Below are 16,310 nucleotides of genomic sequence, written 5' to 3' on the forward strand. Positions count from 1 at the left end.
ATTCAGTATCATTAATTTTTGTGCTATCTTTTACCAAATAGAAAACATGTTTATATGTATCAGCTCAGAAAGTTGATACCTAAAAAAAAAGTCATCTGTACTCATACACATTGAGTGAGTTACTGGATTTGATGAAAACCAAGGTCCACTTTCTATCTGTCTTGCTTAGAGTTTAGATCAACTATATCAAGTGTGCTGCACTGAGTAATAATGGAACCCATCATTCTTTTTAGTGAAAAACTAAATAAATCAGGTGTTTAAGTAATTAACATTTCCAATGTAAAATAACAGAATCATGAAGTGCATAAAATCTTATACATTCAGGGAAATATTGGTGGTCACACCAATTCAAGTTGTGTATATTATGCTTTAATAATTGTGAATTTGAACCTAATGAAAATTAAATTCATAAACTGGAAACTGTAATTTTACAATGTTTTGCAAGTTTTCTCATAAATGTTATCAAATTATTGGTCAAGTTATTGGTGTAAGTTTTGTTATTTATACTGAACATTCATCTTCAGTAATACAAAAATTATTTTTCATTCCTTTTTGACCGCAACTGTTATTGTGAAAGAAAAGTCATTTAAATTTTATTCACCTTGCAACATTATTAAGAATATTTATCAATGCATTATTTTCATGTATAAAAATTTAATTAGTAGGAAAACTAAAGCAAATACTGGTAAACTGGAGATTATGCACTTTGTTAAAGTTGTTTTTCCTAACTATTCAGACACAGCATCACTTAAAATCTATATCAATAAAAATTCAAAAAATAACAAGACTAACCTGATACATTAAAGTTTGGAGATGGCTTGAATGGATAATGAAGAAAACTATTATAAATGTACAATGTTTCAACAAGATTATGTCATCAGCCAAATTTTAGGATCCCCCTGGTTTGTTTTATGGCTTTTTTATTTATTTTTTACTCTCTAAGCAACAGTTTTAAACCTAAAACCCTGAACTATATAGCTTGCGCTGTTGGATACAAGGCTCATAACTTCTCATTGAACATCAAAATTTAAAGGTCCTTTCTTAACGATGTAAAGCACCTTTTTAACTAATTTTTCACTTAATACTTGTTTCTTCTATTTAGTTTGTCTAAACTCTATGCAACATCAAATTTCTTTTTGTGAAATTCATTTCAGCAGTATAGACATTTTGTGAAGCCATTCTCTACAACCATTTCTTCAAGACTAGAGCTGGAATGGCAAAAACAACAGCTTTTCTTATTACTGTCTTGCATGATTATGTTATTAAAATCTTTTTTGTCCATCTAAAGTAGAGGACTGTGGACAGTACTCGAGTTTTGTAAAAAGAAGCTCTGGAAGAATAATTGTCTTCCGTGCATGTTTTCATTGTCTTGATGAATTTATCATTGTGGAATACTTATGTCATGATAGCATCACCTAGTGTCCACATGACAAGGTTACAGTATTTTTGATTGGATACAAGCATCTGTAGTTGACATTGACAGTAATATGTGTGGTCAGTCTTTACTTGAAAATTCTGGGTTACAAAACATGATTGACATAGTGATGTTATCTGGAATCGCATTTCTCTGGACATGTACAGGGGCATTTTATCTCCAAAACATCATTACCACAACAAGTACAGGCGAGTGGACCACCTGCTGATGTTGCAAAAATGGGCATTTCTTCAGAGATCAAAGTACCACATTTATGTATACAAAATTTCACAATCTATAGTTGTAGCAGAAATCTGTCCAGATGGGTTTGGGCAGTCATTTGGAATAACTGTATTTCCTTCTACACTTTTATACAGATTAAATGCATGATGTTCATACTTTTTTCCTCCATAATATGGCTGGAGAGTTGATTTTCTTAGTGTTCACGATGTAAACTTGCTTTACTAGTAAAGCTGCCATGCAGTCTGAATTGTTCATTGTAAATACATGCAGTTCTTCCTTCACAACATAGTTTATACTATATGTGAGTGATACATGTCATCTTTTGGATTCCACAAAAAGGCAGGCAAAGATCCTCAGGATGTTTTTCTGTCTCTGACATATATTTATGAAACCTTGGTGTGTAGCAGTGCAGCTTTCATTTCTGAAGTATAACTTTAAATAAAGAAGATAACATTCTCCATTTTGGAGCCTTTGCATAACAAATAGACTTTTCTGAGGAATTAAGAAAAGCACCGAGTCAAACAATATTTTCGCCACTTTCAGCCAGAAACATAAGAAATTCATTCTGTTGCTGGTAGAAGTGGTTTCTTTACATTCATGGATTCCTTTGGTTTGGGTTTGCTTCCTGTGAACAGAAATTTATTGTTTTAACAAGAGCAGGTGCCACAGTTTTTGTAAAAAGTTGTTACATTTGCAACAGTATAACAAGTCTAACTACAGCTTCTATTTTATATAAGCTACATATGTGTGTGAGAATGATATTCCTAGTTCTGCCATAAAGTCACAATATGCAGTTACTAAATTATTAATAAGTACATGATGGCATTCTTCCATTATCCTCCAAGATGGCTTGATGTCTGCATGTATACAGTTGTATTGCTGCTGTTCACCTTCATGTGATATACTGTTTATACCAATCTGGATACAGAAAATCTGCATACATCAAGAGAATAATAGTTAGCCATTGTTTATCAACTGAAAACTCCTGTAATGATTCGAGATGAATACAAAATTGATACACCTGTAAGAGTATTAGTAGGTAAATGACAGGAAACTTCTTCTGAGATCATGAACATAACACTGTGAGGTATAAAAACAATAAATCTTGGCACCATGAATTCAAAATAAAAATATTTTGCAATAAAGCTATTTTAAAAGGTTGCCTTTAAAGAATAGCATATGTTTCACAATTATTAGAAAAAAAATTATATTTAATTTTATTACTAACTGCCTTCAGTCCATTTATCTTGGGATCCATTCCTGGAGACCATGTCTGTCAATCCAATGTCCTGGAAAGTGTCATTCAACCAAGCTTGGACTTCCAAACTGAAAATCACCTATGGTTTCATACTTTTCAAACACCATATACAAGATCAAATTTCAACTTGTATCTAGTTAGTACTTTACATGTTAAATTTTCCATATACTGGTATGACATAGTAACTGTGTTAATCACCAACAGTTGTAAATCTCATACTCCAAGTCCATACAGCATGCATGTATATGTAGTTTCAATTATCACTTGTTTGGTCAAAAGTAATATTTATAAATGTTGAAAAATTATTTCTTTTAAGTAAATTATTTTATATATATTTTTTTTTTGTCAAACAGTAACCAAAACACAGACTTATGTATAAAGAAGAATATCCAAAATGTGTTCTAGAGTCATATGTATAAATATATTTTTCTTATGTGTTTAATTTCAGTTTAATGAAAAATGAATTAAGAATATGGGTGCTCAAGTCCACATTGTTCAGTATGTAAATCACTATTCATTATTTGTAGGCACGTATGGAAAAATATTTATTTTTTAAATAAACAGAAGAAAATTACAATGAACAAAATAAAAACAGTTCACTGGCTATTGATAAAACATGTCTTTTTAAAATCACATATTAGCACCAAAATGGTTAGAAAACATTTATCAACAGTGTAGTAAAAAAGTTGATTGAAAGCCAAAAATACTAGAACGCAACTAGATAAATAAAAATGGGATATTTCATTTATAAATGTTAACTAGAAGATACTGAGCTCATACTAAATCAAACCACCATGTGTATCTTCAGAAAAAAGAAAATATTTAGTCAATCAATGTCTCAATTTCTAGCCTTCTTAAGGAGCATGATGCACATATAGCAAATACTATGTGTACTACTGAAGTACAGTTAAACAAAATAAAAAGAAATTACAGCACTGTGCTGCCTTGTTATTGGTTAATTCAGTGTACATTTTTGTGAAATCACAAGTTTTAAACCATTTTTCACATTACTTTTCCAAATATTTTGCAGGTTTGTGCTGCGTAACTTTATTGCCCAACAAGCCATAGATAAAGCAGAGAAAGGAGACTACAGTGAGGTTTTACAGGTTTTAAAAGTGCTAGAAGACCCCTACAGTGATAGAATAGAACTTGAAATGCCAGGAAAAGATTCTGTCACTGGTGCATCAGTACTTACAGATGAAGGTACTGAGTTTAGTTGATTGTGGTTTTATGTATTGCATGTGAAAAAAATTATCTATGCTTTTATATTAATGCATTTTTGCTCTCAGTTTGGATTATTAGGTGTAATAGCTGTAGTTTTTTCTGTAATCCAATTAAAACTTCTCAAAAAAATTTACATAGATGCAATTTATAAATAAAGGGAAAACATTTTTGATTTATTGTTCCAAAATCCACAATTGTCCAATTTAACTCAATTGATTTTCAACAAATATCTTTTATTGTGGAGATGTTAATCCCATTAAAGGGCTTATTAATATTAACATGGAAATTTTCTCCATCCACCCTTTAGTTTTGTGATTTCTACTTTTTTTTTAGGATTGTGGCTTTTTTGTATTGAAATTATAAAGTAGCTTTCACCAATTCTTTGAAGATAATCTCCTTAACATTTGTTGCTATTTCATTGATAGCCAGGTTTTTTAATACAGTGCAACTTCTATTCTAAAAGGCACCTATATGTGCTTCAAATCTTACCAAAGCACCCTTTGAATCATTGGCCAGATGTAAATATTGGAATATCTTCTCGTTCGAATTGGCATTCGTGCAGCAAATCTCAAATGTCCTTGGATTTTACACAAATCACACTTTTTGTTCCAAATACTAAACGTTTCAGCATCTATGCCAGTCGTGTTCACATACATGTTTTGGAGTTACAATTAGTTCATCTTCTTTCAACCTGATATGTTACCAAGGTTATCAGAAGGATTCAGTAGGCCATGTTAATAGTAGTTGTAATATTCATCTGGAGAAGTCCAACACCATTTTATTTCTCTGTTGATCTTTACAAACCTACCTGTTACAGCTGTCTAACTGATATAAGCTCTGTCCTTAGTCTTGGAAATTGAATAATTCCTGTTCACTGTATGCCACATTTACATTAGAAAAACATTCTGTTACCTGACTAGTGTGCGAACACAGTAAGATTTAACCTGAAGTCCTAGCTTTCACACTCCATGGGATCATTCTTTCTCTAAGGTATTTGTGATGACTTTTTTGTCATGTTATATTTTTGAGTTCTTTTATGAATAAGTAGGTATGATACTTCTTCACAATGGATATCTAGATAGCCTTATGTGCTGTATTGGGATTGTAGTGTGTATTGGACTGCCGACCTACCTGTACTGGGGACTGTAGTGTGTAGTGGACTGCCGACCTACCTGTACTGGGGACTATAGTGTGTATTAGACTGCTGACCTACCTGTACTGGGGACTGTAGTGTGTATGAGACTGCCAACCCACCTATACTGGGGACTGTAGTGGGTATTAGACTGCCGACCCACCTGTACCGGGGACTGTAGTGTGTATCAGACTGCCGACCTACCTGCTGATTTTTCCATCACCACCGATGATCTGATAACAACATCTTAGTAGCGATGGTTGCCATTGTAACTACAAACAGGATATATGTTTGCAATTCTGTGCTGTTTCATTGTAGGTAAATTTATACAAATGACCACTGCTGTAATGTCCTTTTATATGTGTGGTAGGCATCTCTATCATTCTTTTATCAATATGAACATTTTAGGTACATGTGTGTGTATGGTAGTATAGGATACATGTTATTTCTGAAAAAAGAAATGTTATAGTAGTAAAACTAAAAAAAAAGATAATTGACTCAACCATTACCTACCTTTCTTCCTACTCCCAAGGGTGGATTTTGAGTAAATGGGACAAAAACAGAAACCCAATGATTTTGAAACGATAAACCTGCCAACAACCAGTGAGTTATTAGACTTCTGGTTTATTGATTTATATTTTTTCATTTTTCTTTTCCATTCAAAGTGAATTTCTTGTTTTATACATATAAAGTATAGTTAAGTATTTCAAATATCATTGAAGTAGATATATGAAATTCTATGAAGAAGTAAGCCTGATATAAAGAGTACAAAATTGTAAATAACAGATTGTGAATGAGGGAGTCCCTAAGTGGAGAGAAAAAAAAAAAGTCTAAGCTGGAAAGAAATATATTTATCCGAATTTTTTTCTTTTATTTATAAAGTTTTAATTCTGCTACTAAATTTTCTTTATTGTTTTTCTCTAGAAGCAGTTTCTAGTAGTGTTGCATCTTGTTCAAGTCAAACATTTGTAAGCTGCTTATCACAGTATGAAGAACGGCCACCAGAGTGGGCTATGGACTTGAGAGTCACTTGATCTTCATAATCAGCCTTTGTAATTTCATTTATAAACTTATTATTTATCTAAATTTTCACATGTTTCATTAATCTACTAATTAAAATCATGTTTATCATATTATAGTTATTTATAATGAAGCAATCACACTTGACAGCAGTCAGAATTTATTTTTATTTTTTCTTATCTTGACCTTTTAAAGCTCATAACTTCACAACAGTTTAACACACTGTAGCTGTGTTCGTGTAAAATTCCTAATCTAAAACATTTAGAATGATTTTTAATTTTTGTATTTATCATGTTTCAGCCTATTTTATTAGATCATCTGATACCATGATGTTATGTAATTTTCATAGGAATTTCTCCATGTTTACTTACAACAGATATGACAGCAGCCATTGTATTCTAATATGTTATTGTTGGTTTCTTCTGACCACATATTTTAACTCATTTAGTGTTTTAGGTTACAAAGTTTAAAGTATTACCTCACTATTAATTTCAAGTTGTAAACGTAAAAAAATTGTCCTTGTTTACTTTTATTTTTTAATTAAAAAATTAAATACATGTAAAATAATGATATATTATATTTTCTTTTATACAAATCTTAAAACTTTCCTTGTTGAAAATTTAAACTTCTCAGTCTCATAATTGTGTTACACAAATGTTTTTAAAGTTATTTTATGTTTTATTACAATACCTAATTTTTTCCTTTATTACATGCTTTTATAGACAAGAAACTGCAGTGATCTTGTTAGGCTTTCGACGAGAAGAGATTCACTGGAGAATATACACTGACATGGACTGTCTTGTTGGTGTTTTTGTATGACGGCATCAGCCTAAACCTTAACTGGTGGATGTTGCCTGAATTCTCCAGATTGGTTCATCTCTCATCACTAAAATTGTCATTGTTTACTCTTATTCTGTTGGAACTAAATAGGTATTTTCAATTTAGAATGGTAGGAAAACAATTGCAAATTTTTATTATGTGTAGTTTTATAATTATGCTTGTAATTACATGTTATAGAAAAAACAAATACTTGCTGTTTGCCTAAAAAACAAACCATGCATGTAAAAATTGAAAATAAAGGAATATGATTGTTATGAGTTTGAATGGGATCTATACAGACATGTGTAACTTGAGAGGAAAACTTATATATGTGTAGCATATTTTATATCACAGGTTATTAAGTGTAAATACTGTGGCCAAGTGAAATTCTTGTGTTGAACTGCAGAGTACTGACTCATTTTCTTGTTGTATTATTCTCAAAGGTGGTTTGCATGAATAATAAACCTGCCCATTTAGCAATGGCATTAAATACAGATTGTCTCATTAAACTATCTAAGCTGTTGAAGAAAAGGTATATTAAGTACCAGTTGTCATTAAAATGCTTTTTTAGAGGTATAACATTAATGAAAGATGACAGCAGTGGGCTACAAGTGATCATACCTAAAATTGGAAACTGTATGTTATGTTGCTTACAAATTATAGAATATGATAATTAGCAAAATTCAGCTATACATTGCTAGTTATTAGGTGTAGTAACTGTAGCATTGTAATTAGTTGATAATGACACTATAATTTGTTCTGCTAAGTAATACATGTTAATATTGTTTTTCATAAATTTTTCTTGTATTTGGAAGTAAAAAAACAACTAATGATGCATGTAAGTATAGTACATATTGCACAAGTTAACCAATACTTGACTATTATTGACATGGTACATATTGCACAAGTTAACCAATACTTGACTATTATTGACATGGTACATATTGCACAAGTTAACCAATACTTGACTATTATTTAGCCATGATTTCAAATTACAGATTGAAAAATTAGTATCCTTAAAACTAATGTTTATTTTACCTTGTGTATTTAACAAAATGAGAAATCTACTATGCTGTCTGTACCCAAAACAAATAAATGTTGACAGACATGTGTACACAATGTCTTATCATAAGTATGCACTGTTCCTTTTATATTCAGTTGATATTATAAATGCAAGAGTATCAGTTGTCATATGTTTTTCTTGTTGAATTTTTATCAAATATAGAATAGAAACAATTGGATGAATAAGTGAAAAATTCATAAATATGTAACTGCAATGTTTAGAGACCAGTACAATATTAGTGTGATTTATTGTCTATAAACAGTAATAATTGAGCACAAAACATTTTTAGTGGCTTTCAATTAATTATTATAGATTGAAGCCCGACAAAAACTAAGAAATATTGTACTTATGTAGGTTTGTAAACTGGTTGTATTTATTTACAACAAAGCTCACTAATAAGAATATTTCACCAGAAACTAAACAGAAACAGGTTTCATTGCTGTAATCCTTTTTTATGTGAGAAAAGGAAATAATTTGATTTATCCACTAAATGTTGAGATGAAGGTATAAATATTTCATTAGCATGCTTTCAAGCTAATGTGTCTCTTCCCCCCCCCCCTCTACTTCCACTCTTTCAATTTTGTGAGAATATGAGTTTGGTATCAACCATTTGAAAGCATTCATGTATTAAGCATAGTTATAAAAACACTCTCTGTGTCCTAGATTTTATTCTTACTTCATCAGTGATTCTGAGAAGCTGTCTTTCTCAATTTCATCAATAGTTAATCCTTTACTGAGTTTTAGATACTATTGCTTTAGTCTTCTGTGTTCATCTTCAAAATTTGTTGGTGCTTTCTCTGCTGCATTGTCTATACTGGGTGATTTAGAAGTCCAGTGGTGAGCAAATAATTCAGAGATGGAGAAGTATAGGAAAATAATTGTTAGTGGTATTTAATGGAGTGTTATAGGTTAACCCTGTGACAATCTTGCCAACATCATTCAAAGCCAACTTTAAGGTCATGTCTTTCAAAACTTTCATTAATAATCATCATACACTAAAAATGTCAATTCCAAGGATGTAGACAATAGTAACTGAAACATTTTAGACAAAAAGGTATGAAAACAACTCCCCAAGAACAACATCCACTGACATTTTCCAATTTATGATGCATATTAATAAACTTCTCAACGGATGTGCCCTCAGTAATATTGTCTCATGACAGTAACCTGAATGCTTTCACAAAGTCCACTCAATTATTCTGTCACAGACTCACAGCAAAGGCCCACAATGCTTCATTCCATACTACTATCAATTATTCCTATGCCTTTCTATTTCTGAACTGTTTGTCTGTCAATGGAATTATGAATCACCTACTGACAAATGCTGAATTGTTAAGAAAGGAAAACTTTCTGAAACATATGTAAAGAAGGAAAATGTGTTGAATTGCTAGGAACAGTATGTTAAAAGGTTATGTTCTAATTTACATATTAGAAAACACTGACTTATCTCTAAGTGAGTTTGGTGTTTGGAATATGAATCCAGTAATTTTGACTAGGGTGTTACAACTTTTACTTAGTTTTTATAAATCATGTTTGAGTAATGATCAAGATGTTTATCAGAATAGACCTCTAGTTTTTTTTGGTTGCTTGTAAATAAAGTATAACAGTGCATTTTCAAAAGTAATAAAGTATATATAATATATATATAATTAAAAGGCTAGAATATATACTATGTGAATGACTTGATTAATAAGAACAGAGTTTTAAGTGAATATATGAATAAATGTAGAAGGGCATAGTTGTGTAACATTTATTAGTGATACAAATATGGACCTAGAGAACTTGTCAACAGCAACTGAGGAACAGTAAATTAACCCTGCCATTATTGACTAGACACAAGAAACTAAACTGTTGGTCTGAGGAACAGTAATACACCTTGCCATTGTTAGCTTAACACAGAAACTGACCTGTCTCCAAAATATTTGAGAAGCAGAGTAAATGTAGGCTCAGATCAATGAAACACAAATGAGCATAAGAACACAATGGGACTGCATGGTTTATGGTAAACTTAACCCAAATATATTGAGGTACCAAATATTTAACTCTGGAACTTGTTTAGATCAAGCAGCCTTTCCTTAGTACATCTGATTATCAAGGAATCGAAGAACACTACTTTGGAGAAACAGGAACAAAATTATTGGAAACTTTCTTCTTTTTTGTCAATCGTTAATTAGGTATTAAACCAAATATGTGTGTAACAACATCTAATTGAAATTACCAAGATCAAAATCATGAATGAAATAAGGCACTTGGATGTGTTTATTAAAGGATACACACATGTGACAAATACTTTATGAAGTCTCTGCACTAATAAACATGTTTATAATTTGTTTTGAGTTTATCACCAAATGTCTTTGGTGAAACATAAGTATGTTTTGTCCAACACAAAAATATTCAGTTTCAGACCAAAAAGTATGTTTTGGTGTGTTAATGGTATTAATGTAATAGCATTTTTATGTGGATATCTTTCAAGTTCACCCACAAATAACGTCAATAACTAATACACACAATTATAAATATTGAAAAAATTCACAGGCCAAGAAGTGATATGTAATTTTTATTGTCATTCCATTCTAAAACAAAAATATAATGCTGGAAATAACAAACTGAGAATTAGTCTGGAAAATGTGGTTGTTTGAAAAAGAAATCTTTGTATAAAATGAAAGTGGGCTAATAAGCCCAATCTAACCCTCCAAAAGTTGGTATTGTACATGCTTTAATTTCTAAATAAAAATTAGTTATGTAATAATTCAACAAAAACATAAGCTGGGTAGATTATTCACTCTTATTATATCTAATAAAGCGATAAAAGTATTTTTCTCACACAATTCGCCTTGAGTGAATCTAATAAGTTATATTCTTGAAGAGAAATTATTGTTAATAAATAATATTAAGTACCAGAAAAGACAAAATAACTTACACTTACTTTAATTCTAGTATACTAGTTAACAAAACCTCGTAAATACATTTAACACATCTGAAAACTTCATAAACTACTTTAAATTTGCACAACGAACAATAGATTCTAAAGTGCAAAGCTTAAAAAGTATGACCAGTCTATTTTAGCAGCACTCAGTATCAATTCTAAAAGAAAAACCGTTAACAGTTATCTTGAATTATTTTAAGATTTTTACAAAGTAATGTACATCATTAACAATAATGTAATAATAAGAAAACTAATTTCTTAAAGTTATTAAAATGATAAAAGTTTACAATTGTATATTAATTTATAAATATGATTTTAAAACGTGTTTGTAATTACTCAAGTTCTGTATCATTTTTGCTTAATGCATTAATAGATAATTCGTTAAAATATATTTAGGATCAACCAAAAAATGAAAGGGTATAAATCATATGTTTCTTCTTCCTAGCATAAGTGAGGCAATTCGGTTTGAGCAACACCGAGTTGTGAGTGGGTAGCAGTTACACGAGTAATCGAGCATAAACATTTCATTCATTTCAAGGTGAAAATATTTTGTATAGTACAAAGAAGCAATACCATATGTATTAACTGTAACAAAGATTATAATTAAGAAGAGTTTTTGAAGAGCTCGGAGTGCAGTGTTTGAATTGAATTAAAACTGCATTAGCAAAACAACTAACGATTAGCTCCATTCTATTGGCCCTAAAGAACTACTGTCAGCGGCTTGGAAATAGAAATATCGAGACAGGTAAACAGAAATAACTACAAGCCACTTCAGCTAGATAAAGTAATATATATATTTGTTAGGAATTTACGACTGCACAATCATAACGGATCACATTACTTTTAAATGTTATATTTACTTAATTTTTCAGGAGGAAGAAAAGCAGAAAAAGACTTTTTTCAAGACTCTTTAGAACATACTCATTTCATTTCACACATTCGACCCATTATTAAAACATTTTCAGGTGAGTCTATGATGACACACCTTCTAGTATGGTTTTTCTTGTTGTATACATTCTTCCAGAATCACCAGTGGTTTTATGTGTTCTTATTTTTTTGCTCCACTCAACCTGTAGAGATCACGGTTGATTGAGTTGAAACCACGAAGATGAAGGTACATAAAAACACAAGCTGCTAAACTTACACATTTATCAATCACTTGTTATTTGTCAACACATCCTTTGTTGCTGTCTCAGGAATAACACTTTCCTGTCAAAAACACATAACATTAAATCTCAACAGGAATTTATAATTTTTCTTATAGTGTTATTGCTACCAAACTCACTATAACCTCTTTTAACACTTGCACTATTATCTATAATACTAGTATAACTAATTTTACCAAGGACATTGCTATATCTTTTACTACAAAAACTATAGTTGCCAGCGTTACAGTATTAATACGAATGCTATTAATATTGTTAAATTTGAAATACCCGCCATTACTACTGTTTGTCAAATATAAAAAATATATATTACTGTTACTACCCAAGATAATATTACTAACCTAGTTAAGAATAGCGCTATTATAACATCTCGGCTGTTCATATTTCGCCTAGCATATTTTAACCACGAATACTGTGGTTCAATACATTCTTTTGTTAAACTACACAGTACTGATTCATTTTTATTTTTTTTTGCTGTTGAATAAATAATATTCTCAAAAGCGGTTTGCATAAATAATAAGCTCGGCCTATTAGCAGTGGCATTAAAGACAGTTTATGTCATTAAATCTATCTAAGCTGAGTCTCATTAGTTAACACATAAAAGGTATATTATGCTTCCACTGTCTTTAAAATGCCTTTTTGTAGGTATAACATGTATAGAAACGTAGTAGCAGTGAGCTATAAGTAATTGCGCTTAAAATTGGAAAGGTTGTTCATTATTTTGCTTGAAAGTTGGAGAATATTACAATTATAAACAAAATTCAGCTTAATAAACCTGATAACCTTAGTGCTTTTAGAAGGAATATAGACAGTTCTTCTTCAAAAGTGAACCCTAAAAAACAAGGTTTATCTTCTGAAAGTTCTCGGATTATTGGGTTTCTTACTTTGTGAAACAGTTCGTTATATATATGATTAGAAAATGTACTTATATGTTTATACATAAGTGGATGGATGTATTGGACTAGGCACTCCAAAACAGTTTACTAAAGCAGTATCATAATAATTTATCTTCATTTCTTTCGATCAAAATCAACAAACAAGAATCGGTAAAATCAATAACCAAAGGTCAGGACAAATTTAGTATTTATTGATATGTGTCGTTCATCAAAACTGTTAATTGTGAGCGTTTAGACCATAATAAACGATAGTTTTTAAACCAAAATCCCTCTACAACTCCGACAAAAACAACCATTGATTGTTATTCAGATCAGTATAATGTCAATATTCGTAGTATTAACTAACACCACTGTTTTACCATCACTACATACTTTACTACAAACACTATAGTTCCCAGTGTTAATACTATTAATATTGCTAATTTAGAAATACCCACCGTTACTACTGTTATCAAGGTCTAATGTTACTGTAAGTGCTATTACCCAAAATTATATTCTAATTTAATCACGACTACCGCTACTAATGCATTTCGTCTATTTATATTACAGCAGAAACAACTAATTAGCAAATGCTCAACAGAACTTAACAAGTTCCGATATAAAGCCTTATTACTTTTTCAAAACACTTGTAAATAACTTTACAACCTTTTAATTAATTTTAATATAATTCTTGTTGTCTATATTTAACCCATTAGTATTAGAATTGTACAGTTACTTTATTTAAAATGCTTCGTCACCTTATTTGAGTCATAAAAGAAAGTTTACTCTTCTGCACATCTTGAACCTACACTAGAATGACTAATTTTAGCGACAACCAACTATAATCAAGTTTTTTAAATCTAGATTATTGTTTGTGTGATTGGCATAATACATTTGTTTCTACATGTGTTTGATTTTGATCTAAACGGACACATTCTAACTCATTGATAAGCTATTGATGATAGATTTATTAGGACAACAAAATATATTCTTTTATTCTGTAAACTTATATATATTATCGTACCCTTGACATGACGCAAAAATACATTTGTTTCTACATGTGTTTGATTTTGATCTAAACGGACACATTCTAACTCATTGTTAAGCTATTGATGATAGATTTATTAGGACAACAAAATATATTCTTTTATTCTGTAAACTTATATATATTATCGTACCCTTGGCATGACGCATAAACTTATTTTCTGTTCAGACTGTTTCTTTTATTTCGTAACCAATAACACTTCGGATAAATGAAAACATTTATGAAACAATTAGGATATGCGAATTGGACACAAATTAAGTATTAAGAAATGTTGTCATGTTTACGAATGAAAAAAAAAAAAGTCTACAAACGACACGTCAAATGGTGAAAAACTAGTAAATAGCAATATGTCCCCAAAACAAAATGATTTATTTCGAAATTGTGCCACGCATCTTCTAGCTAACAAATGATGAAGTGAAATGATGATCAATAACGTGTCGTTATTACATTTATCATCCACTTAAGTTATCGATTCAAGTTGCCAGTCACGATGGTGAATGGGTAGCTAGTTAATAATATTCAATCCAATCTATACACCGGTCAATTTGGCTGCTACTCAGAATGGAAGATATCGTTTGAACTTATAATCAGATCTATAACTTCCAGAGTATAAACCTCATTACTGATTATATGTATTCAAAGATAAGATATCTTGATCTATTCATCTGACTTGAAAGCTGGGATAACATAAGATCTCAACAAGTATATATTGGTATATCTGATGGTACATGTTAAACAATCCTTATACTTTATCCTGAAAAACAATTAATGATGAGGAAAGTAATGTTCACGAAATACAGTTAAACAAAATCACGTAATTTAACGATATAAAGAATAAATTTATACTTATTACTAGAGAAAATTTATGAACTTAAATTCATGAATTCTTTTTACGACTCAGTTTGCAGGAAACAATGGAAGATAACCCCATTTTGAGTACCATAAAACACATACTTTTTTTCAATGGGAATAAGATTTGTACATTATACTTTCACAACTTATAGTCTTGAAAAATCAAGGAAAAATTTGTTTTTCTCTTAGTCATGTTCCTTATAGCATTGTGTTGTAAAACATATACCATTAATTAAAAATAAAACACAAAACAAATCTCTAATAATTCTGTAATCCTTTTTTTTTTCTTAAAGCGAAAACCGTACAAATCTCATTGTCTTTTTTAAAACATACATATCGTTTCGGCAATGCGTTAACCTATGGATTTCAAGCTATTCTTCTACATGAAGACTTTTACCTATTGTCAATTTTTCCATGTTTTCATCTTTGAACAACTTCTCTCACACGCCTGAAGTAGTAGACCACATTAAAAACAAAAATCCTGTCATCCATGGATTACTAGATCAGGTATAGGTGAAACAAACCAAAGTATCAACTGAAGCGGAGAAATATTTTAAATAAAACGAGATATGAAAAGTAAAAGCGCATTCTAGATGAAAATCTGCAGGAATGTTAGTTTTGTCCAGGACACGACTTAAAGTTTTACAAAACAAGTGACTAAAGTAGTAGATACACTGTAAATTAATCCTTATTATTTCCGTTTCAACCTTTCTTAATAATTATGATAAAATAAAGAAAAAAGTTCACTTATATAAAGTGTTTACCGTTTTCGGGTCTTCTGCGGTTGAATTAGGATTATGATAGTTGAGAGACTGGAGACTTGAATGTTCGTCCTGTTGTAACGACGCTGTTCGTCGCACGTGAACCTTTTCATGTTTTCCTCGTAACTTATGAATTGGAGACTGATTTCTGATGTAGGCATAGCTTCGAACCGAAGCATGGGAACGTACTGAAGCAGACCCTGCATTAATTTAAGAATTCAGGGGGGGATCAGCTCTTTCATTAACATACTATTTTTTCTTTGTATCAGAAATGAGAAGATAGTAACAAATTATATGAAAGTAAGATTTATTTTTGTACAAACCAAAACCAAAAAATTGGATACGATTAAGTCAAAACAATGGATCATATTGTTGCGTCATCGAGGTCACGTGACTGGTGTGGCGCCCTCTATTTTCTAGAACTATCTTGTTTTTTCATGAATGCTCTAGTATTTACTAGCTAGGGTAGGCGAGTATATAAAGAGGGGATTGTAATGTGTGTGAAGATAGTG

General features: G+C 30.7%; 2 protein-coding genes across 4 annotated transcripts in view; one reads left to right on the forward strand and one right to left on the reverse strand.

The window, feature by feature from the left end:
- Positions 1-10,509, forward strand: part of LOC106478194 (selenoprotein O-like) — a 46,891-nt gene extending 36,382 nt beyond the window's left edge. Inside the window, exons 12-14 of one of the 2 annotated variants that reach the window (XM_013938720.2) lie at positions 3,946-4,118; positions 6,196-6,323; positions 7,014-10,509. In XM_013938720.2, coding sequence (XP_013794174.1) covers positions 3,946-4,118; positions 6,196-6,305 — 283 coding nt within the window. In that variant the 3' untranslated portion in view covers positions 6,306-6,323; positions 7,014-10,509. The remainder of the gene's footprint in view (positions 1-3,945; positions 4,119-6,195; positions 6,324-7,013) is intronic. The other variant, XM_013938721.2, reaches the window with a different exon arrangement.
- Positions 10,510-12,113: 1,604 nt separating this feature from the next.
- Positions 12,114-16,310, reverse strand: part of LOC111084978 — an 85,581-nt gene continuing 81,384 nt past the window's right edge. Inside the window, exons 6-8 of one of the 2 annotated variants that reach the window (XR_002609850.1) lie at positions 15,802-15,998; positions 15,435-15,535; positions 12,233-12,308 (exon numbers count right to left, since the gene is read on the reverse strand). Coding sequence is in view for 1 of the 2 variants with exons in the window: in XM_022381748.1 (XP_022237456.1) it covers positions 12,255-12,308; positions 15,802-15,998 (251 nt within the window). In the remaining variant the exon portion in view is untranslated. Of the gene's footprint in view, positions 12,309-15,434; positions 15,536-15,801; positions 15,999-16,310 lie in introns of both variants that reach the window. The other variant, XM_022381748.1, reaches the window with a different exon arrangement.

Source organism: Limulus polyphemus, unplaced genomic scaffold (assembly GCF_000517525.1).
Source record: "Limulus polyphemus unplaced genomic scaffold, Limulus_polyphemus-2.1.2 Scaffold188, whole genome shotgun sequence".
Classification (NCBI taxonomy): Eukaryota; Metazoa; Arthropoda; class Merostomata; order Xiphosura; family Limulidae; genus Limulus; species Limulus polyphemus.